At 39.2% G+C, this 23,283-nt stretch overlaps 2 protein-coding genes across 5 annotated transcripts in view; one reads left to right on the top strand and one right to left on the bottom strand.

The window, feature by feature from the left end:
* The window catches only part of il1rapl1a (interleukin 1 receptor accessory protein-like 1a), a 287,392-nt gene extending 275,063 nt beyond the window's left edge, over nucleotides 1-12,329 (top strand). Inside the window, exons 10-12 of one of the 4 annotated variants that reach the window (XM_077536446.1) lie at nucleotides 2,057-2,227; nucleotides 2,894-2,938; nucleotides 8,488-12,329. In XM_077536446.1, coding sequence (XP_077392572.1) covers nucleotides 2,057-2,227; nucleotides 2,894-2,938; nucleotides 8,488-9,209 — 938 coding nt within the window. In that variant the 3' untranslated portion in view covers nucleotides 9,210-12,329. The remainder of the gene's footprint in view (nucleotides 1-2,056; nucleotides 2,228-2,893; nucleotides 2,939-8,487) is intronic. The other 3 variants (XM_077536445.1, XM_077536448.1, XM_077536447.1) reach the window with 3 other exon arrangements.
* Nucleotides 12,330-19,895: 7,566 nt separating this feature from the next.
* Nucleotides 19,896-22,951, bottom strand: nr0b1 (nuclear receptor subfamily 0, group B, member 1). Its single transcript, XM_077536449.1, has 3 exons — nucleotides 22,886-22,951; nucleotides 21,714-22,724; nucleotides 19,896-20,316 (listed from the first exon to the last, which is right to left on the bottom strand). Exons 2-3 carry the CDS (start codon nucleotides 22,411-22,413, stop codon nucleotides 20,075-20,077), a joined length of 942 nt encoding a protein of 313 aa, XP_077392575.1. The 5' UTR covers nucleotides 22,414-22,724; nucleotides 22,886-22,951; the 3' UTR covers nucleotides 19,896-20,074.
* Nucleotides 22,952-23,283: the final 332 nt, after the last annotated feature.

Here is a 23,283-nt window from a genome sequence, read left to right as displayed (position 1 = left end):
TCTGTCAAGCTCATGAATAATGGACGGGATATTGTTTTGCCGTCAAAAAACTTCCACATGATTAAGTCATACCGCCGGGGCCGCGCCGGTACAAGCTGTTTTGATTCCCGCAACTTTGCTAGGTGGTTAATTTGCAAGGTTGGTTGCTAATTTGAGTTGGTGTGTTTGATGTTGCAGTCCTACTGAGCACAGGCAGCCCGGCATGGCCTTCCTTCGCAATCGTTTCAAAGCTGCATGTGCTCCTCAAAGAGTTTGTGAAAAAGACCCTCTTTCCTTTTTGGTTGGCCCATATTCCAGCTTCCACAGAGAATAATGACTAGGACTTCCTGAACATGTCACAACTAATACTTTGTTCCGGTCGTCTATTTTCTGCCTGTTCACTTCTTTCCACTGCCTTGGGGGAAATCATTTTGAGGTGGTTCAGTATCTCTTCTGCCAATTTATTTCCCAATCACTACAGGAAAGTGGGCATTGCCTGAGTTTTAAGGGTTAATTGCTGTGTGCTCCCTTTGCTATGGCAACTGTTGTCACATCCATATCAGCCACGTGCTGTGAAATTCATGGCTGGTGAGGCGCTGGCTAACAAAATCATGAGCCAATCAGTGGCGTCTTTGCCATGAAATTAGCAGCCTGACATAGAAGTTTGTTAACCTGGCGTTTCCTGACCTTACGTTTGAGCTCTTAAACCTCCAGCGTCAATCCTTTATTAATTGGATCTCGTTTTGATTGCTAGTTCAGTTTTGGGGAAGTGTAACGATTAGATGCAATATTTTGAGTGTGAGTGAAAAGATTGAATATTTCATTGCATCAGCAGGAAGGGGAGGGATCAGTCAGAGCCATTAAGCATTTTTATGTTTTTTTTAAAGGGATACTTGATTCATTGAGCCATTTTCAGAAGTAATAAGTTTTGTCCAGAATGATTTTGATAAAATAATTATTTTTCATGTACAATTAATACCTTTCAAAAATAATGGTTACACTTGCTGTCAATTGAAGGTGACATCACCCGTGCTGAGGAAGTCGGTAATGAGCAATCATGGCTCACCTGTTTTCTGGGTTTGTTCAGCAAACTGAGCGATGATTGGTCGTGACCTACTTTTTCAGCACAGGTGATGTCATCGACATCAACAAGCAGGTGGAAAAAAAATGTTTTTTAAAGGTATTGATTTCATATGAAAAATAATGAAGAATTCATTCTGGACAAATTCTGTTTTTCTTTATTGCTGAAAATGGCTCAGTGAGTCAAGTATCCATTTAACTGCCTTGAATTAAGACTGTAAAATCAAATCAAAGAAAATTTTAATAATCAGCTTTAATGACACGTTTGGGGGCCACTGGAAATGACCTGTTTGCCTTTGACTTAATATGTAATACAAAAATATTAAATACATTATCCTGACAATGAAAATTTGAGGGTATATTAATAGTGTCTCAAAACATGATATTGCAGATGTAAAGAGACAGAAACAGGCACTTAATACAAGCCAATAAAAGCCTCCTCAACTAGTTAGTTAGGGATTGCGCAATCTGAGGTGATGTGAGGCTTCTTACTACCGCAGTGCACATCCTGCTGCCCATGTATTTGAAGAGGAAATACTCCATTGCAGCAGTTTTGACTATGAAATCATGGACATTATTGGATTAAAATACTCAATAATAGAGTGCCAACTGCAGCTTGAGAAAAATAAAGAAAAACTTCCGCTGATGAAATTGATTACCGGTAATTTTTATTGCTCATGTTGAAGAGAGGAGGCAGTCAGGTTCTGAGACCCCTAAAATAATTTTTTCTGAGACAGAAATATGAAAATCGACATTGATTATTTCTGGATTTTCCCTTGTTGTTGTTGTGCCTTTGATCATTTTGCTACAGACGTGTGTGGCATACATTTGACAATCTGAAAATGCCTTCTTTTCACATGGTCAGAAGATATAGATAAAATGTTCCTGCACAAACTAAAGCGACATTCATACCATTCACTGGGCTCCGACAGTAGCGAGACCTTGAAACCTAGCGTTGGAGTGTGGGAATTGATTAAATCCTCTCTTCTTCCTGCAGAAAACAAGGACTATGACGCCTACCTGTCTTACACCAAGGTGGACCCTGACCAGTGGAGTCAAGAAACTCGGGAGGAGGAACGCTTTGCCCTGGAGATTCTTCCTGACGTGCTGGAGAAGCATTACGGCTACAAGCTCTTCATCCCCGACCGAGACCTCATTCCAACTGGAAGTAAGCACCGAGTTGCTTTGGTGGATCAGGTCACACCTTTCCATGTCGAGTCTTTTTGTGCGTTTTGTGTTTTTGTCTCGTGTTTTGTGGACATTGTTCTTGGAGGCTTGAACGCACACTCGCTTCTCCCGGAATGTTTATTGTGTAGTGTAATATAGTAGACACGGGGAGCTGATGTAATGAACACATTTCTCATCTTGCGTGCCTGGCCGCATGCATTTTTAAACCATTGAAAATTCCGTCTGAACAAATTCTCATGCATGCTAACTGTGCTTGGGAGGCTGTCTGAGGCACTAGTACATAGCGTGCTCTAGTTACCAGAGATGCAACGTGTTTGTACTGTCGGCTTCATGCGGAACAGATGAAACGCAAACACGTCCTGGTCGGACCATACAGAATTAAACATCAGTGGGAAATGTGTTGAAGGCTCCGAGCCGTTGCTGACTGCGCTGCCTCTTTGCTTTTAATCAAAGCAAACTTGCCGCCGGCGTAAACGCCTGACACAATCATGGCGGATGAATGTCCAATCGGGAGGCTGGTGATTGAATCAAATGTGATATGAAAGATCAGCGAGAGCAGACGAGGCCACTTTGACGAAGGCTTGTTGTGTTGAGCATGTCTTGTGTTGTGTGTTTTTGACCTGAATGTCAACATGTTTATGTTTAGGTCTCACCACTGAGCATTACCAGGATGACACGCGACTCTTTGGAGGTACTTTGCCCTGAATCTTTTTTTATATGCTATCAATCATCAAGTTCAAATCCTTACGGGACGGTACGAATAGATGCATCGAGAAACGTCACCTTAAGCCGGGCTACACACATACCGATTTTTAGCCTCTTCGAACCCACCATAGATTATTATTGCAGCGTCTAAACCAATAAAAACATAATTTAGATGATGTCAACACTTCTGGTTCATGATTGGATCCTAGCTAATAGGGATGTGAATTGCCTAGTACCTGACGATTCGATTCGTATCACGATTCACAGGTCACGATTCGATTCGATACCGATTAATCCCAATACGAATTTATAAGCCAATTGTTGCGATTTTTTCCATTCAAATTGAGAAAATATTAATCAGTAAACTTGCAGAGTGTAAGATTTGTATGAAAATGTATTATTTATTTAACTGAAACTTCAGTATTATACAGGTTGTAATCTGTTTCATGTTCGAACAGCGTTGAAATAAAATATTAAGGCTTAATGTTCCGTTCATATAACATTCTTCCATGCTTAAGGTGTGAACCCTAACCCGAAGAAAGACGTTTTGTTGAATATTTTTCCATTAAAAATGGAAGTTTAAAAATCGATTCAGCCGCTTATTGAATCGATTCGAGAATTGCGCGATGTAGTATCGCGATATATTGCCGAATCGATTTTTTTAACACCCCTACGAGCTAACCAATCACAATTCCAAGTTCATTTGCATGATGCTCATGTTAAAAATGTGACATATAAGCTTGGTAAGTGTACAACACGTTACAACCATACTATTCTGGCGTCTACTATAACAAATGAAAACGTGAGATAACCCCCCAAAAAATTTCCATGTTGTTCTAATGTGGGAAAAGAGGCAAAATCAAGAAGAAAAAATGCCCAGCAGAAAAAAAAATGTGGATCTGAAGGGGTTAAAATATGATAGACCCCACAATTGGTGGGGGAAAAAAAAAACACGCTACGGGTCCTTACTGCTTTCATAGTATGTGGCGTACTCGTGATAACAGCACAACACACATATAACGCTATCTCCAACATCAGAGGGCGTAGTACCAAAACTGTCCTTTGAGAGGCAGTGCAGGGCTTCCAGACTGCCTGCAAACAAAACAAAGAGAAGTAGAGGAAAAGTCGAATAATCGAGGCCAGGCTCCCTTTTACCTGCTGTGTCCGAATGTCCACCCTTGTCTCCTAACCCCTCATTCACTACATAGCCCCGCACTACATAGTGGTCTAATATGTAGGACAGCCAGCTCACTACTTCTCCTCGTCGCATATCACGTGACCACTGTAACTGTTACGCCGCACTGGCGCATAAATCTCCGACTATTTATTGTGAATGAAAATGTTTTAAAACTGTACTTTAGTTCCTTTGTTGTAAATATTTTCAACTATAACGCATTAATTACTTCCATAGCATATATTAATGTAACCGCTTTGATTCTCGCACTTGCGCTGTCGATCACGCCATGTTTTTTATACTCGCATTGCATTGTGGTCTTTATCAACCCGGTTGAGTGAGCATCAACGTTCACTACTTTTCAGAGTGCATGGTGGGTAATTTTGAGTGCCCTACATTTTCACTCCCTGGACATTCGGAAGCCGCTACAAAATGGACACTGTGCAGGGAGTAGGGTGCACATTCAGACACAGCCACTGAACTAACCCTTCTTCCTGTCATTTTTATGGTGTATCCTCTGTGCTTACCGTCCTTTTTCCACTGTGTTGACTACACACATAAGGACTTGTGATGGTGAATACTGAACAGGTTTAACATTTAGGATTGTCAGCCCGACTGTTTTATGAGCAGATTAGGGAGGAATTAATTATAACCCTTAAGAGACCCCATACCACAGGCTAATGGCTGAAGATCAATTTTTAGAGATACGTTATAGAGGTGGGCCCAGGAAGCAGAATGTGTTCAAAGACAAAAAAATATTTATTTTCTAAAAGAACCAAAACATATTTTCACATCCATTTTCCGAACCACCTATCTAGGTACTCAATCATCAAAATAATAGAATTAACAAAAGTCCAAAATAACAAGAACCCCAAAACAAACACTGGGCAAAGGACGTGACTTGGCTCGACTTATAGCAAACAAACGCTAACAGCAATAAGACGCTGTAACAAGTACAATGAGCCAATGAAAACTGAAAGTAAGCACTAAAGAAAAAAAATAACGAGGCGAGAGTCACCTGGACAAAAACGCACGTGGCGGTAGCTGATTGGATGACACAAGGGGCCAGGTTGGCAAGGACAGGTGGACACAAAAAAACATAATGAGACAGACATGTCAACTAAAATCTAACTAAAACCAAATCAACAAAACACAGATCATAACATACGTAATGTAAGTAACATTTAGGCATTTTATGACTGATCAACGGGAAAGGCTCAAATCAGGCATGATTATTTGTATGCATGTACCTGGCTTTTAACTTTTAGCTTTGTTGATCACCTCCTGCCCCAGCATTATCCATCAGTATTGATATATTTTCAATATTTAATGTGTTTTGATCATCACTATAATCTGCAGATTTCTGCCAGAAAGCAGGGACAGCGCAAAAGAAAAGGAGATAAGTTTCACACAAAAAAATAAAAAATAAATCTGTTTTAGATTAACCTTTTATCTAAAACTTGGGGCGCTGAAAGGTGAACCGCCAGACTTCCCGTTCTGTCTCACTCTGTCGGTCATTGTTTTCATGTTTCTTGGACGACCTGTAACTGGGAGAATGGCGCTTTTAGGAGAAATTAAGTAATCTAAATCTGAATTTGTGCAAGGTTTGAAGTAGCATGTTACCTATCATACAGTTGTTGTTTTAATGTTAATCACTGTGACTAGTAAGCAGGCAAGTTCTCTTCCTAAAGTCAGTACTAATTCTCAAGAGGTTCTATTCTATTATTCTATCTAAAGTTAACAACCTCTGTTCAACTCAATAACAGTTTTTATCAGCTGCATTTTATACTTACAGTATTTTTGCTTTCCGCTAAGGTACAGTCCCTTAGTCCAGTAAGAGAAAATCATGCTTCTACGCCAAAGCCTTAAAAAAGACAATCACTCTGATTTATGGATCCAAACTTGGAAGTGATTGGTCACAACAGAGAGGGCAGTAAATTGAAGACTATACAATAAAAGCTTCAAGCTCCAGGCATCTTGGGGTGGGTTATCTGTAGGAAATTGGTCCCACATCTCCAGTCAACTTACATTTGGTATTGTTTCATTCGTATAGAACAATACAGGAGTCCTCTTTTTTTTTTTTTGGACGGAGTTCTGTCTCGAGAGTTGTGACGTAACCTCAAATTGCATTTAGGATGGATATGTTATACTTTATCACTAACTGTTTGTAAAAGGGGAAAAAAAGAAAAACTTCTTGTCTATAAATATAATCTTTTTTTTTTTTTTTTTTTTTTGAAAACAACAATTGTTACTTTGATTTGAATTGATACTTAATGTCTGGGACACTGAGAGTTGCGTTTATGGTTGGTGAGTCTCGGGTGTTCCTCAAACTTTGGTCGCCATTTCCTGATCCTGGCGGAGTTCTGACTACAACTGCCAGAAATAGCAAAATAAATAAATAAATAAAAAACTTGAACAATTGGCATCTCTCAAAAAAAAAAAAAAAAGTTTATAATCACATAAAACTTCAAACCACAGGTGTCAAACTCAAAGCCCGGAGGCCAGACCCAGCCTGCCAAATTATTTTATGTGGCCCGCGAAAGCAAATCATCTGCGTCAACTTCCATGACACTTCCTGATATCTATACCAAAATTTCAAATTGTCATGTGAAATACATTGAAGACTTTTTTTTTTTAACCTTTTTACAATAATTTGAACAATAATAGAACAAACTATTGTCCTTGATTTCTGATTTCAGAACTAGGAATCCATCATTTTTTGTGTATATGTAATAATATAATGAGATGATTGCACATTTATTTGGTTTTACCATTACAAAGTTAGGAAAGTATGTGATAGCGTATAAGGTAAGCCGTAACTGCAAAGTGGCCCAAGACAAAAATGAGTTTGACATGCATGGTTTAACCCATTAAGGCCCAAAGTGACTGCCAGAACATGCCTCTAAAACCTATGCCGAAAACCTGAAGTTTTCCTGGATATTGAACAATATTGTAATGCCTACTAAATAATTTGAGGAACATAATTCCAAACACATATTTCAGAGCTTACACCTGCGGCGTTCACATAAATCTGAGTTTATTATTATAAACCTTCAATATATATATATTTTTTTTTAAATCAACCAACAGCTGTGTCGCATCTGCAGGTATATAACTCCAAATATATTACCTTCAACACTGGAGCACATTTGTAATAACCTCTGGGTATCAAGGGGTAATTATTTGTCGTACAAAGCCGTCAAAATTTTCAACATCCTCATTAACTACAAACACATTGCTTCTTTTTTTTTTTTTTTTTATCTACAAACATATTCCTTAACAATAGGCCACTGTCGACTGGTTAAACTGATTCGAATTCTTCCCGCGCCATTCGTCAGTCGAGTCATTTATTTCATAACTCACCCGTCAACGGGAATGCGCAACCGAGGGGCACAAAGTCGGAAGCACAAGTATTGGGACGCGGCCCACGCGTCGCAAACCAGAACCGGAATCAAAGCTTATGTGCAAAAACAGTCCCGCCTCTTCCGTGGCATATACCCCATTGAAAACGTCACAGCTCGCCAGTTTTCTGAGTTTGATCTTGTGACGTTCACAATGCGAGCCCGAAGGCATCTCGACGTCAATTTCAGTCGACAACGGAGGGTTTTGAAAGATCAAAATGGCAGCTCCATGAGATGGATGAAAACGAATGGATCAGTCTGCTTGAGTCTTATTTCCGGAATCGTATTATGTTTTGAATTGTGGTTTGCACGTAAAACATATTATTGCAAGAAAAATGTTTTGCCTTGAGGTCCCGTTTAATATCATTTTATAGTCATTTTACAATAATACCTTTAACACATTCATTGCCAGACCAGCAAAAAAAATGCATCATTTGACGTCTTTTTCCGTCAATGGCAGTGAATGAGTTAAACATGGTAAAAAATCAATGAAGCAATTATAAATTGTTGATATAATGTACAGCAGGGGTGTCCAAACTTTTTCCTCTGAGGGCCACATACAGAAAAATAGAAAGCTGCAAGTGCCACTTTGATTTTTTTTTTCAGTTATTTATTAACACATTCATTGCCAGACCAGAAAAAAAATGCATCATTTGACGTCTTTTTCCGTCAATGGCAGTGAATGAGTTAAAAATAGGTATCCAGAGAAAGAATGCAAACAAGAGAATTCAAGACGATTACTGTATATCAGAAGCTAGCAAGTTTGTGAGTTGACTTCAAACAACCCCCCCGCCCCCGATTCCTGAATTGGTGCCTTATGTCTAGTGTGAAATGTGCTATTGTCTTGTGTTCAACTCTGTGCGTCTTGTCCAGTGTCGTCCCTCGTCCTCCAACTAGCAAACCCCCTCCAATTTTCCCGCCACTTGAACGTCTTTTTACCAGCCTTCCTGTTTCCCGCAGCTTACATCGAGGACGTGGCGCGCTGCGTGGATCAGAGCAAGCGCCTCATCATCGTCATGACTCCCAACTACGTGGTACGGCGCGGCTGGAGCATCTTCGAGCTGGAGACGCGCCTGCGCAACATGCTGGTCACCGGCGAGATCAAGGTGATCCTCATCGAGTGCGCCGAGCTGCGCGGCATCATGAATTACCAGGAGGTGGAGGCCCTCAAGCACACCATCAAGACCCTCACCGTCATCAAGTGGCACGGCCCCAAGAGCAACAAGCTGCACTCCAAGTTCTGGAAGCAGCTGCAGTACGAGATGCCCTTCAGGCGCACCGAGCCCATGTTGGGCCACGAGCCGGCGCTGGACGTCAGCGAGCAGGGCGCTTTCGGCGAGCTGCAGACCGTCTCGGCCATCTCCATGGCGGCGGCCACCTCCACCGCCATGGCCACCGCGCACCCGGAGCTGCGCTCGTCCTTCCACAACTCCTACCACACCACCGTCAGGCAGAAACACTACTACCGCAGCTACGAGTACGACCTGCCCGCGGGGGGCACCCTGCCGCCGCTGTCGTCGCTGGGGAGCCAGCACACCTACTGCAACATCCCCCTGACGCTGCTCAACGGCCAGAGGCCGCCCGGGAAGAGCCGCGAGCACAGCCTGGAGGAGGCGCACGCCAACAACGCCATGCTGCCCCTGTTGCCCCGCGAGACCAGCATCTCAAGCGTCATCTGGTAAACCGAGAGGCGACACGGTAAAAAGTTCGCTTCGCTTTTTTTCCAGGGGAGACGCCGATTTCCCCGAAAGGACCCGCGCTCTGTTCTGGGTCATTTTTGACGTGGAGATTTGTAATCGTCCAAGGACACTCGCGTTGAAAGAACGCTATAGTGGACACACACTAACACGCTCATATGCACACACATGCATCCATCCGTGCAAAAGGAAAACAGGGTCTTGTACATATAATTCCATTCATTTGTAGCATTCCTCTTCTGTTCGCTCGTTCACACGTCTGTTGCCTTCTCCATCTTCGGAGTTTGCTTTTACGGAAGCGTGGAACTGACAATGTGGAGTCAACTGTTTTGACTGGCAAATACATTTGAATGTGTTAGCAAATACGTTCAAATGTTCTAAATGATAAAAGCAGCATTTTCTTCCATAATGCCACGTGTTATTGACTTGTGCCTAAAACCTTTTTTTTTTACACATTTGGCCTACATTACACCAACACGTATGAAAATTACGTACATTGATTATTCGTAAATTTTATGATTATTATGTAGTTGTGTCAAAATGAGTGCATTCATTTTGAGTTTATTTAAAGTTCGTTTAACACTATTTTTTTTTTAAATATGCGATTAATGACCACCCCTGACTTGGAAAGCCTGTACTGGAGAAATCCAGTCCCAACGCAGCACGTTAAAATTTCGCGGTAATGAAATTAATGATAATGCATTGGTGGAGACTTGGGTCAAGTTGTATTTGACCATTTTAAAAATGTGAAAAAATTCACAAGTTACTTCATGTTTAAGATTAGATGGCTCTTAATATAAAAAGAAAAATCCACTGCGCTGTTGCCAGTCTCACAAATGCAATTATGCCATCTAGTGGCATAAAAATTACCAACACAAATCAATATCACACTAGTTTTTTAACGTACATCATTTCTGCAGTACATCTTTTTATTTTTAACTAAATTTTGAATTATTATTAAATTACTGTATCAATGAGTATAAGAAGCAGTCATATTTCTGTTTAACATTTTTTCCACTTATGTGAGTATGAAACATATTATTGTAACGTATATTTAGAACAGATATAAAATGTGTGACTAACCGTGAGTTAACTATTGAAGTCATGTGATTAATTTTGATTAAAAATTATAATCACCTGACACACCTATTATTATGTCTGCAGTCCATGATTAGCGTTCTGTTTGTTTGTTTTTTTAACTCATAATGCCATAGGGTATGCACATGTGGTATTCAATAACCCGTGGCATTATGGGTAAATATTCTGAACAGATATCATGCACTTCAGACATAATAAACCCTAGAAATGATGAATAAACAATGTTTAACCTATTTAATTTTCAGACATATATGCATGCCAAATGCAAAATAAATAAATAAATGTATGTTTAAACCAAATGCTAAAAATGCATTTAAACAACTATAAATAAAGTTAAATGCATACGCAAGTAAACATATTTGCAAGTTGGTATAATGTAGGCCAAATGCTAAAAAATTCTGTACATTTAAACGTATAGAAATATGTTCAAATATGTTTCCAAGTACTTTTAAGCATATTTGCAAGTATGTTATAGACGAAATGCTAAAAACAGCATTTTTTTCCATAAAGCCACAGGATTTTGACATGTGCAAGTTTAAAAAAAAAAGCTATTTTCGACCATTTGTCTTACATTATATCAATACATTCGAAAAATGAGTAAGTACACATTGTTTATCCATAATGTCTACCATTTATTTTATTTTTTTGCGTTTAGCCTACAAGTACATTTGAAAGTATTCGCAAATATGTTTAAATGTATTTGCAAGTACGTTTAAAAATATTTGCAAGTATGTTTAAATGGGTTTGAATGTACTTGCAAATGAGTGATCACATATTTAGATACGTTTAAATGTAGTTGCAAATATGTTTGAATGTATTTGCCAGTCGAAAATGTTTACTCCACATTGGCAGTTCTATGCTTCAGTATGCTTTAACTTCCAGAGGTGTATATTTGTATCACTTTTTTTTTTCTTTTTTTTTACAATTTCAATGCCCATGTGCTTGTTTGCAAAGCGAGTTATGCAGTGTACTGTTTCATTTGAAATCTTTGCATTCTTTGTAGGTTTTCCTGGACATTTTATCAGCTTCCAGGGGCTGTAACGACTTCTCTTTTTTGGGGGGGGTGTTTTGACCTGTAAAAGGTGTATCTACTTTAAAAAAGGAATATCACAAAAAAAAATCATAGAATATGCAAAAATAAAAAGCGTGGGGCTGAGAAGGAGGGGGCGGGGCTTGTCCACACCAATCAGCTCCCTGCAACAGAAGACGACGAAGACAACGTTTGGTATTTTCTATTTGAGACGCTGTTTGTGAATGCCTCACCTTAAAAGAAAAGAAATAAGAAAGTGTAGATTATTTTAAAAAATAACTCTATTTTTATAAGCGGTTGCCTGAGGACTCCAATTTTATTGTTTCATCCACCACGGGAGGACAATTCAGTGTTTTGTACACGACTTTTGAATCCCACACAAACTCAAATCATTTTCATTGTTTGTTTGTTTTTAAAAGAAAAAAAAAAAACAATATTCACATTCTGATAACTGCTTTGGTTTCCTATGTAACAATAATTCATGTTTAAGGCAAGAAAAAGAGTACATTTGTGTTCCGGGGGGAAAAGACTTTAGATATATTTGAAGGTGTGACTTTTTTGAGTATGCATAGCAAATAGATATGTATTCTATATATAATATAGATATTTATATAAATATATAAACACAATTTTCACGCGGAGAGAAACGTCTATCTTTATAGGAACACGAATCATGATCAGTTGCCCTTATACTTTCTCACTGCACATTAAAAACAACCTTGATTTCTTTTGTACGCCTCCACTTTTATATGCAACTCCTGTTGGCACTCGAAACTTTATCTGCACGGCCTCATGATTGAAAAAAAAAAAAAACACTGTTTTGAACACTGTTGCTAACCATAACAGCAGCTCCCACTGTAGCATGTAAAAACTGTCTTGTCAGATGAATTCAAGTGCTGCAGTAAAGTTTCCAGTGTTAAAGAGAATTTTCTTGATCACTCCACAATGCTGTGTAGGCTCATGAGGCTGTGCGGGGCCTCATTCGTTGATATTTCACAGCATCCATACATCTTCTATTCGACTTATCCTCACGAGAGACACGAATGTGCTGGAACCGAGCTGACTTGAGACGAGAGGCGGGTTACACCCTGAATTGCTTGCCAGCTAATGTCAATATTACACATTATTTCTCAGGGTATATCTTGAAGGGTCGAAAAGGCCATTGGTGGGAACGTGTTGACCAATGATTGTGATTGGCTGTTGACGGTCCCGTCGCCATGGGCGGGCCTTGGAGGTCCGTGCCCGCCCTGTCAGTCAGCCGTGCCCGCCCTAGCAAGATGACTCACCAACTATTCGTCCTATCAGTCACGTAAACTTGCGCCTTCTGGTTCAAGTAGAGCATGGCGTGCCAGCCAACCACATACCTCCTTTCAAGTTTGGCTTTGATTGACAACTAAGGCTAGCCAATTACAATCCGGATCACGAGGGCTGGGGTGGGATGACGCGCGCTCTGCAGACGTGCCTTAGACAAATCTACTTCCGGGTAGATAGTGCGCATTTGCCGGCTGGCGCTGGGACAAAGACTGAGCAGTGAGCACGTCGTGCGGCTTTAATGGGAGCCACCAAACGCCAAACCTTGATCCAGGATGACACAGTTGACATCATTGGGAATCCTGAGTCCACTGGTTACGTTTACAAGTGAGTGTCAAACTTTTATTTTAATTAGTCAAGCCACACAGCACGGATGAATTGTAGCAATACACAGTATGCTGTTAACAGACCCAAGCAGTCACACATACACAACAACAACTATGGAGCATAAAATTATTTATCACTAAAGCAGTTGCAGTACAATGTGAGTTGAATTCTCTTTTTTTATTGCCGTTTGTTCATGTTGATGACTGTCACTAAGTTCTAATTAAAAAAAAACAGCACTTTACACATCCTTTTTGGATTGATATTCTGCTTAGTTTTTTACTGAACCCATATGTTGTTTCTGTATATCATCGACATAACTCAACCTTATTTCTAAATCACTTTAAAACAGCAATTGCTGCATACAAAGTGCTGTGCATGGAATAGAAATTAGTCTTTTAGTAGACACAAGTGAAATAAAATAACACAAAATAAAATTAATTCGAGTAAATATAAGTAGATAAGTATACACGCAAATAAAATTAATACTAAAAAAGAAATCTGTATAAGTATAGAAATAAAATAACACAAAATACAGAAGGCACCATAAAAAAAGTAAAATGATGTGAAGTCTCATGCTGAGTCAAAGATCAAAGAATAGAGATGTCTGGCAAAAATGATATCCATATCGTACAGCCCTATTCCAACATGCAAATGAAGGCAACTGCTAGCCAATTCCAGATAGAAGGGGCTGGGTTGCAGTCATTCATTCGGACATAATTGTTTACAGAAGTGACGAGTGGATTTGTTTCAAATGAACTTTTGAGTTGAATAAATGCAAAATGAACTACACATTTTTTTCAGTTTGTCTTTTAGATTTCAGATTTCCGCTTTTAAGTGACAGAAAATATTTCTGAGCACTTTTGCAGTTGTCACAATGCCGCTGTTCAACCTGATGAACATTAGATTTAGGTTGATGAAGTGTGCAGACTCAAAAAAAGGTAATGCCCCCCGCCCACAATTTCTTTCTGGTGCTGTTGACAAGTCCAAGGTGTTCCCTGTCTCTTGCTTGAAGTCAGCTGGGTTCGGCTCCAACTCCTCCGTGACCCCATTGAAGACAAGCGCTATAGAAAATGGGTGGATGAATTATTAGGAAAATGCGTGCAAATAAAAGCCCCACACTCACGGAAATATTCAAAGCCGAACTTAAGATTTCTGTATTTTTTTTTTTTTTTTACATAACAAATTCCCATTACTTTTTAGATTATTGAACATCAACCTTATATGACACATATTGATTAGTATAATGAGCCCTATTTATTTAAAATGCATAATCCTCAGGTTTGTGTATTTAGTATTAATAAAGTATAATTACTCTAAATTAATAAGAATTAAAATATTTATTTAAAATACATGAAGCATACTGTTTGAATTGCATAAGTTACATATACACGATAAATATACTGCTGCATTTTTTATATTTTTATATTTTGGGAATGAAACAATCCAGACATTCCAAAAAAGTACAAATTAATGATTTTTTTTTTTTTTAAAGTAATGATACTTTATTAATACTAAACTTGAGTATTATGCATTTCAAATAAATAGGCTTTATTAGAATGAATATGTACAATGTATCATATAAGTTTTATTTGGTAGGGTAAAATTATCTAAAAAATAAAATTATCTAAAAAAAAAAATAAAAAAAGTAAATTTATGTTTAAAAAAAAACACAAAAAAAAACACACAAAAAAACATAAATCTTAAGTTAAAGTTGAAATATTTCTGTGAGCGCACTTCCAATAACTAGCGCACCAAGTAATGACACACTGCCAGCACACACGGCTGGTATAAATGGAAATAATGCTGACGTCGATGCAATGTCTTTGACATGATTTTTTGAATTGGATGGCGTTATGATGTGTCTCATTGGATTCCTTTCATTGCAGATATGAAATCAAGTAAGTATGGTCTGTAGTGTAATGTATGCAATTTATGATTAACCTCAAAGGCTGCATAGTGGGCATTAGGGGTGTGAATTGCCTAGTACCTGACGATTCGATTCGTATCACGATTCACAGGTCACGATTCGATTCGATACCGATTAATCCCGATACGAATTTATAAATCGATTGTTGCGATTTTTTTTCATTCAAATTTAGAAAATACTAATCCGTAAGCTTGTAGAGTGTAAGATTTATATGAAAATGTATTATTTATTTATCTGAAATTTCAGTCTTTTTGGAGGTTGTAATCTGTTTCATGTTTGAACAGCATTAAAATAAAATATTAAGGCTTAATGTTCCGTTCATATAACATTCTTCCATGCTCAAGGTGTGAATCCTAACCCGAAGTCAGACGTTTTGTTGAATATTTTTCCATTAAAAATGGAAGTTTAAAAATCGATTCACACATACAAAAAAAAAAAAAAAAAGGCAATGATGATAAGACGTTGAATCGGTAAGACTACCGAATGAACAATTCTGAGCTCTTAAAAAAAAAAAAAAAAAAAAAACATCTTTTTTTTTTTTTATTGAATCGATTCGAGAATCGCGCGATGTAGTATCGCGATATATCGCCGAATCGATTTTTTTAACACCCCTTGTGGGCATGATAAATAGCTGTCTACCAGTTCTTAAACATCATTTCTACAACTAAAACAAGCACACTTCCTGTTTATGCTAAAGTTGCACTAATGCAGCATTGCACCCTGCAGTGAGGAGTCCATTCGTTATAAATGGGTTTAAATTTATTATCACTTATCAATAATTGCACCTCCTGCTTGGGAAAGCATGCTGTGTCTATTGGTACATAAGTGGACAAAGCAACACAAAACCATGCACATTTTTTTTCTCACTATTATACAAGCGTTATGATTATTATTACTATGTAAATGCTGCCAAATAGTGCCATCTCCTGGGGATTCTCACACAGATAATATTTAGAATAGTAAACAACACTGCAACACAACTGTCTGCATGGAACCCCGTTGAGGAAAGAACTGAAAGTAAAAGTAGGCCAAAATCACGCAGCCCAAAAAAATAAAATAAATAAATAAATAAAATGATGAGTTACTTGCCACGAGAACACGGTGTACACAAATACAGGAGCATTTCATCCTTTACTTCCCCCCTGAATCTTGATTCTTCATCTTTGGAATCACGTGTCTCATGAAGGCATGCGTAGGTGAGATGAACTTGTTAGCATAAGTGAGATGTTTGAGGTTGAAGGAAATCAACACTTAAAGCTGCAGATGTTTTCCATACTTTTATGCTACTAAGGGACCACAATCAAACTCCTCCAGCTCAGTTTTTTTGTTTTTTTTTTGTTTTGTTTTGTCGTCGAATCATTAACCATCAGTGCCCTGCCAGTATATCCATCCGTTTTCTCACACAGGTGATCTGCTACGTAGCAGTGTTTATGTTTCCAATTTGGTTGTAAATGGGTAAAATTGCTCAAAGTTAGTCTTTCAAGGACTGCTAGAAATTGGCAAAATAACCCTAAAATGGCCGCTTCAAACCAAAATGGCAGACTTCCTGTGTCTTTTCAGACATGGCTTCTTTACGATTTTGTTTATCTTCTACTCATGACAGACATACCAATGGCCAATAGAGGGCACCACGATGTCGCCTACCACTCACCACATCACCTTGAACATCCATCCATCCATTTTCTTGACCGCTTATTCCTCACAAGGGTCGCGGGGGCTGCTGGCGCCTATCTCAGCTGGCTCTGGGCAGTAGGCGGGGGACACCCTGGACTGGTTGCCAACCAATCGCAGGGCACACAGAGACGAACAACCATCCACACTCACAAGCACACCTAGGGACAATTCGGAGCGCCCAATCAACCTGCCATGCATGTCTTTGGAATGTGGGAGGAGACCAGAGTACCCGGAGAAGACCCATGCGGGCACGGGGAGAACATGCAAACTCCACCCAGCAAGGTCCGAGCCTGGACTCGAACCGGAGACCTCAGAACTGGGAAGCGGACGTGCTAACCACTCGACAACCGTGCCGCCCTCACCTTGAACAATTCAATTTAAAAAAATGAAGGGAAAAAAATATTCACGTGATATATATATTTTTAGTTGAGCAGGATCACCATTATGTACTATTTCACGATGAGTAAAAATGTATCATCCGTCTATATTGCCTGATTTGTTGTTACACAAAAATGTTAAAATAGGGCCTGTCAATCTAATATAGCCCGTGAGGAGAGAACACAACTCACAAACACCGCGAGAATTCATCTTGCGAGAGCAAGGTTAACAATTTGCAGTTTTCACTAAAATTTATCGTTTTGTCCACTGGAGGGCGCAATGACGACAGTTTAAATAGCATTCCTAAATGCAGCTTTTTGTCAGGATTTGATGCAAAAATGTTTCGCTCTGATTTCAGATTACTATGCAATAAGATAATAATAAATGCAGGGAATATTTTCAGAATGCACTTTTATTTATTTATTCATGTATTTATTTATTTGTTTTTTTTGTTTGTTTGTTTGTTTATTTTCGGACAGGACAAGACCCCAGAGCACATAAAGAAATGTATCCATCCATCCATCCATCCATCCATCCATCCATCCATCCATTTTCTGAACCGCTTCTTCCTCACAATGGTCGCGGGGGTGCTGGAGCCTATCTCAACTGGCTTCGGGCAGTAGGCGGGGTACACCCTGAACTGGTTGCCAGCCAATCGCAGTAAAGAAAACTATACTGCACTTTTGTGAAGAAGATAACGGAGGGCAATGTGATAAATTACCCATGTGAAAACAAACCCTGGTATCCCCTACAGGAAATTGCTGTGCCAACATTTCTAGGTCCTTTCATTCATGCGTAATCGGCCACAACCCAAACAAAGACACACATATAGGACACGAGTTAGGACATATGACACGCACGCACAGCCACGCGCGCACCACATGTTGTGTAGTTGGATGACTGTTGAATGTTGGCAGCCAGCTGGAGGTTTATTGGGAGACAGCAGATTAATAGAGTTTTTATTACTCACAGTAATTAACAAGTTAATTGGAGATAAAATGACTTGCGCTGAAAAAGAGAGAGCAAACGCAGTCACGAATAAGAATATCCAAGTAAAGACCCAATGTGTGTGCGTGTGCGTGTGCGCGAGAGAATCATACCTCCTACATTTTCAGATTTGGCCACCAGAGGGCAGAAGAGATTTCTCTCCTCTGTTTTCATAAATATACTTGTATAGGGCCTACATAGTCATTTATATAGGTATAATATAAACTCAATTCCTACTCATATATTATAATATATAATTTCTGCTACTATTTGTTATTACAATAAACTAACTCCAGCACCCCCGTGACCCTTATGAGGAATAAGGTCACAAACTCAACTTATGTGGGGGCTACTGGAGATAGATTCTTTGTGTGTCTGGTCTGCATTAAGTAGTCCCCAAAAGAGAAGTTCAAGTATTCAACAAAGAAAAATACAGCTAATCCATGCTCTTCAGTCATTATGAACAGTTGAGAATATTCCTAGTTCTTCAGAATATGAAAAAGATTGGTGACCCGGTCCTCTTTCTCATCTCCCTGGTACTTTGCATACTCCTCAGCATGTCTTGTTGAGTAATGATATCTGACTTCTTGCACGGTGCAAAATTTCTGTACATTCAAGACATACCGGCAACATTCTGTCTCCCATTTTTCTTGAAATTGGCTGTTCTTGTTGCCAAACTTTTTCTTTTGCAGGTTTTGAAAAAGACATATACTGGGACTAGGTAACAGGATCTTTTCGTTCCACTTGGTGTCACTTCAGGATTACAATTGCTGAAACCTGTTATGAGCGTGACCTATAGTTATTTAAAAAAAAATAGCCTATAATTATTTGGCTGTAATACTGTCATTACAATAACACTCTGGCATTACATTTTGAATCTCAAAGAGGAGGCCAAAGAAAAATATCAATCTACGATATATGATTAGTGCAATAATTTAAGAAAAATAGTCATAATATTGTGACAATAAAATCTGATTTTTTTTCAAGTAACAAAAGACTAGTAATATAAAAGTAAAGTCATTTTTCAAGGATAAAAAGGTGTTATGACAATATAGTCTTTTTTTTTTTTAACCTTGCAATATTGCGACAATTACGTTGTATTATTTGGATAAGAAGGCATACCGTTATAGTCATTCATTAATGATAATACGTGAATATGTTTAGAGAGAAAAAAAACGTAATATGACAAAGTTCCATTTATTTGAAGATTTTTTTTGCAATACTATATTATGACAAATTTTTTAATTTTTTTTTAAGCAAAAGGGAATAATAGTATGATTATGTTGTATTTTATTGAGAAAAAAACAAAACAACAATAAAGTTTATTATAAGTTGCAAACCTGTTTATCAAAAAATCGAGCATAATATTGGGAGAATAATGTATTTTTTGAGAGTGGAAAAAAAGCCACAATGTTACAAAGATAAAGTCATATTGTTATATAAAGTCAGAGAAAAAATATGACATTATTCTCATAACATTACAAGACGTTTTTTTCTGGAAAATAATTAAAATTTTCAAGCCTATGCCTAAAGCCTTGTGTGAATTTATACACTTCACTAGGTACATTTGCACTTTATAATGGTATTAAAAATAAATAAATAAATAAAATCGGGGGGAAAAAAAGATTTTACAAAGGTAACATTTATGATGGACATTTTGATTGCATCCCATTGCATAGTAGAGGTGTACCTAATGTTATGTCTCGGGACATGCTCCTTGCAGTGAAATGAAGCCTCCTGCAGGCTCGCATTTCTCACAATGGAGTTTTATCAAAACGTAAACAAGCTGCTGGCCTGAATCAGTGTGACCCAGATTCGCTGAAGGTAAGCGTGCGAGTCTTGTCGGCCGTTTATCTGCATGTGCCATGTAGCCTCGAGGTCGTCTGACCCTGTGGAAAGTGTGTCAATAACAGCGCTGAAGAACAACACTTGAGGGAGTTTATTTTAGAAAAATAGTTTATAAAACAAATAAGTTAAGCTATGAATTACAGAGCCTGCTTTGAACATAACATAAAGCATTCACACGCACTCGTTCCTTTTTTCACTGTCCAATAAAAGCCTTACTGTACAGTCTATCAGGCAACTGGAAGGTCACCTTCACCGGCGAGGTGTGTGTCCTTACTTCCCGTAGAACATCTCCATGAGCACCTCCTCGATGTTGACGCTCCCGATGATGGGCTTGAAAAAGAGCTGGGCCACCACCGACGGGCTGATGGACCTCAGCATGGACAGGGCGATGAGCAGCTTGGCGAAGCGTGTGGCGTCCTCGCGGTGGATCAGCCGCACGTGCTCGTTGAGGGCCTGGTGGGCTTCGCGCCGCAATGACTGGATGTACGGCAGGCAGCGTAGACCCTCCAGATCTGAGAAGATGGAGGGGGACAAGGTGGAGAAAAGGCAATGTTAAGAGATGGGAGCAACTTCCACACAAATTGAGTATGAGAGTTAAGATTTAAGAGATTTAAGAGAGTTAAGCAAGAGTTACGTACTGGTCATCCAAATGTTTATTTTGATGGCAGTTCAGGCATCCATCTATCAGCATATGTGCTTTTTTGGTTGTAGAACTACACTGCATCATACTGAGAACTCTTTCTAAAACTGTGACTCTTTCATGCAGTTACAAAAACATTAAAAACAGCTCTCAGTATGATGCAATGCATCTACAAACAATTCTGCAACAGGTAAGGATGACTACTATGTAAATGTGCCACACATTCAATTTCTTTCTTAAAAAGTAAAGGTAGTTAATGTAATATTTAATCAATAGACAATGAAAATATTTTGTCAAATAATTAAACTTATTAATTGAATTATTTAATGTATTGCTTTCATTTAAAAAAAAATGAAATACGCATAACAGATAATTAAATGTTAAAGTATATATTGAAAAATACAATTTATGTTAAATTGTTTTTATTTTTAACAATTTTTTTTATGTTTTTTATTTTTATTTTATTTTTTAAATTAAAATGTTAAGTCACTGGGAAATGTGGATATTTTTTTAAAATTAATTTTGTTTAAATGAAAGTATGTTTTCAATAATTTATTACTTTTTTCATTCTTTTTATTAAAATATCAAGTAAGTTTTGATAGAATACTATGGCCAATTAAGTTCCCAACTAAGTTTCTTTAACGATCAAATATATATTTGAACTTATGACCAATAGATTTAACCAAACACGCCTGGAAAAGAGATCTCAGTGGGGGTTTTTTGTTTGTATTTTTTTTTTAAGGGATAAATACACATGAAATAAAACTTGAGGGACATCCTGCATTTGGCAAAAATAGCCCTGCTTCAGGAAGCCTTTCAATATATTTCCAAAATTTTACGACATTTTTTCTTCTTCAAACATTGCATTATCAAATTAAAAAGTAAAGTTCATATCAAAAGTAATAAGTGTGTCATTGAAATACATTTAACAAAAAATAAATGTGTTGATTTGAAATCATTTATTGTCTTACTGGATCAATATTTAGTTTCACTTTATATGTTAAAACTAAAACAAATATATAAGCATTTAAAATAAAATAAGAATACAGTTAGAATGTATATAGTATTAATTAATAATTTACTTTATTTGGTTATTTTAATGCTGAGTAGCCTATACCTAATATTATGGCCAAATTGCAAAGTTAATCTCGCAATTTCAAATATGTACTCTAAAACAAATATGAACTTCTGTGTGACTTTACAAAAGGGGTGTGGTTAACAAACCCGAGTTTTGACCCCCAACTTATCTTAGGGTCTGACTGACATTACCAGGGTTGAAGAGCACGGCTCCCTTCAGGTAGGCGTACTCCTTGGTGCTGATGTCCACACTCCAGCACTTCTTCAGGAAGCCTTTAATGGCTTCGATGTCGGCCAACGACACGCCGGCTCCTCCGCTTTGACTTTGGCCGGCCACCGTCACCACCTGCGCCGCCGCCGACTCGCGCTGGCTCTGGGGCGCCCCGGTGAGGATCCGCTGCAGCATGCTGGGCTCCACCGTCTCCGTGGTCTCAAAGTCCACGCGGTCCTGCGCCAGACCGAGCACCAACAGGGGCGCCCAGCCGCTCCGAATCAGGACCACCTGCTCGTCCTCGGGCAGCTCCCGGAAGCACGGCACGTTCTTGACGAATCGCAGCGTCTTGACCAGGATGGCGGACGCCGCTTTGCACGTCACCTGCGGGGAGCGGAGGACCCCGCGGCGCCGCGTTGCCCCGCAGGAGCACGCCGCCGCCTGCTGTTGTTGCTGCCGCGGCTCCTGATGTGGCCACGCCGGCCCGGAGGCTACAGAAGAGGCGGACGAAGAGGAGGAAGAGGAGGAGGTCCTGTGACTGTGGAGTAAGTTGTGTAGCGTTTCGTGTTGTTGTTGCTCCTCTCTGTCACTCTTCAAAATGTTGTAAAGGATGCTGCCGCCGCCGCTGTTGCTGCGGAGGCTGGCGCCCCGACAGCGGCAGCCCTCCAGCGTCGTGGCCATGACCGCTGGCCAGAGAGCGCGGCGCGTCCTCGGTGGAGGTCAGTGCGAAGGAGGCGCTGTTTTGTTTGGAGCTACAGATAGCCTCGACGCGCTGTTTTGGGGAGGACGCTCCCGTGTGTGCCTGGCTGCACTTTCTCCGCTTTTTTTTTTTCCCCTGCCCCCTCTCACACCCGGTTGTTCTTTCCGCCTCCCACAAGCACAAGGCACCTCCCTCGCTCTCACGTCCTCTCTCGCTTTTGGCAAAAGGTACTCACACCCTCTTCAGTCAGGGACTGTTAACTGTTAAGTCATTTTCGCAAACCAGTCAGGTGCTGCAAAGATTGTAAATAAATAATTAATGTTATCTTATCTCCTAGTAAAACAATGTCCTCATTGAGGCTTAATACAGCAACTAACTCATCTAAATATTTTTACTGCCAAAAACACTAATCGATATTAATACAGTTTGCATTCCAACTGCTTTAATACTCACATATTTGTGATAAAAAGCGTCACTCATGTCACCCTCCACCTCATCCTACCTGCATCCTCCTTGGCTGACACTCACAGCAATGCTACTGCAACTGGTAAGAGCATCTGACGCAAACAATTTTGGAACTTTGTTTGCTAGCATCTGCCTGAATCAAGTCTGCACGTGCAGTAAAACGACGAAATAGTAGAGTATGATATTACATGATACGGGAGGGGTGAGTACTCAAAATTATTATGAGAGATTCAGCATGTTGATTTGTTTTTAAAACAACAACAATACCTGTTTTAAATCCAATGAAATGTATTAATGAGTTTTATGAGACGTTTGAGGACCCCGGCTCACGGCCCCTGACACCTGTTTGCTAATGTTAAGTTCATCCCTGCCCTAAGTTGATGCAC

The sequence above is a fragment of the Festucalex cinctus genome, chromosome 11 (genome assembly GCF_051991245.1).
Source record: "Festucalex cinctus isolate MCC-2025b chromosome 11, RoL_Fcin_1.0, whole genome shotgun sequence".
Classification (NCBI taxonomy): domain Eukaryota; kingdom Metazoa; phylum Chordata; class Actinopteri; order Syngnathiformes; family Syngnathidae; genus Festucalex; species Festucalex cinctus.
Note: the sequence above shows the minus strand (reverse complement) of the source record. Positions and strands in the feature narration are given on the sequence as shown.

What these genes read in the sequence shown, in the direction of transcription:
- nr0b1 (XM_077536449.1), bottom strand. Translation starts at nt 22,413, where the DNA reads ATGGCCACGACGCTGGAGGGCTGCCGCTGTCGGGGCGCCAGCCTCCGC. An exon ending in AGCCGTGCTCTTCAACCCTG is followed by an intron (nt 20,317 to 21,713) that starts GTAATGTCAGTC and finishes CCATCTTCTCAG; the next exon opens with ATCTGGAGGGTCTACGCTGC.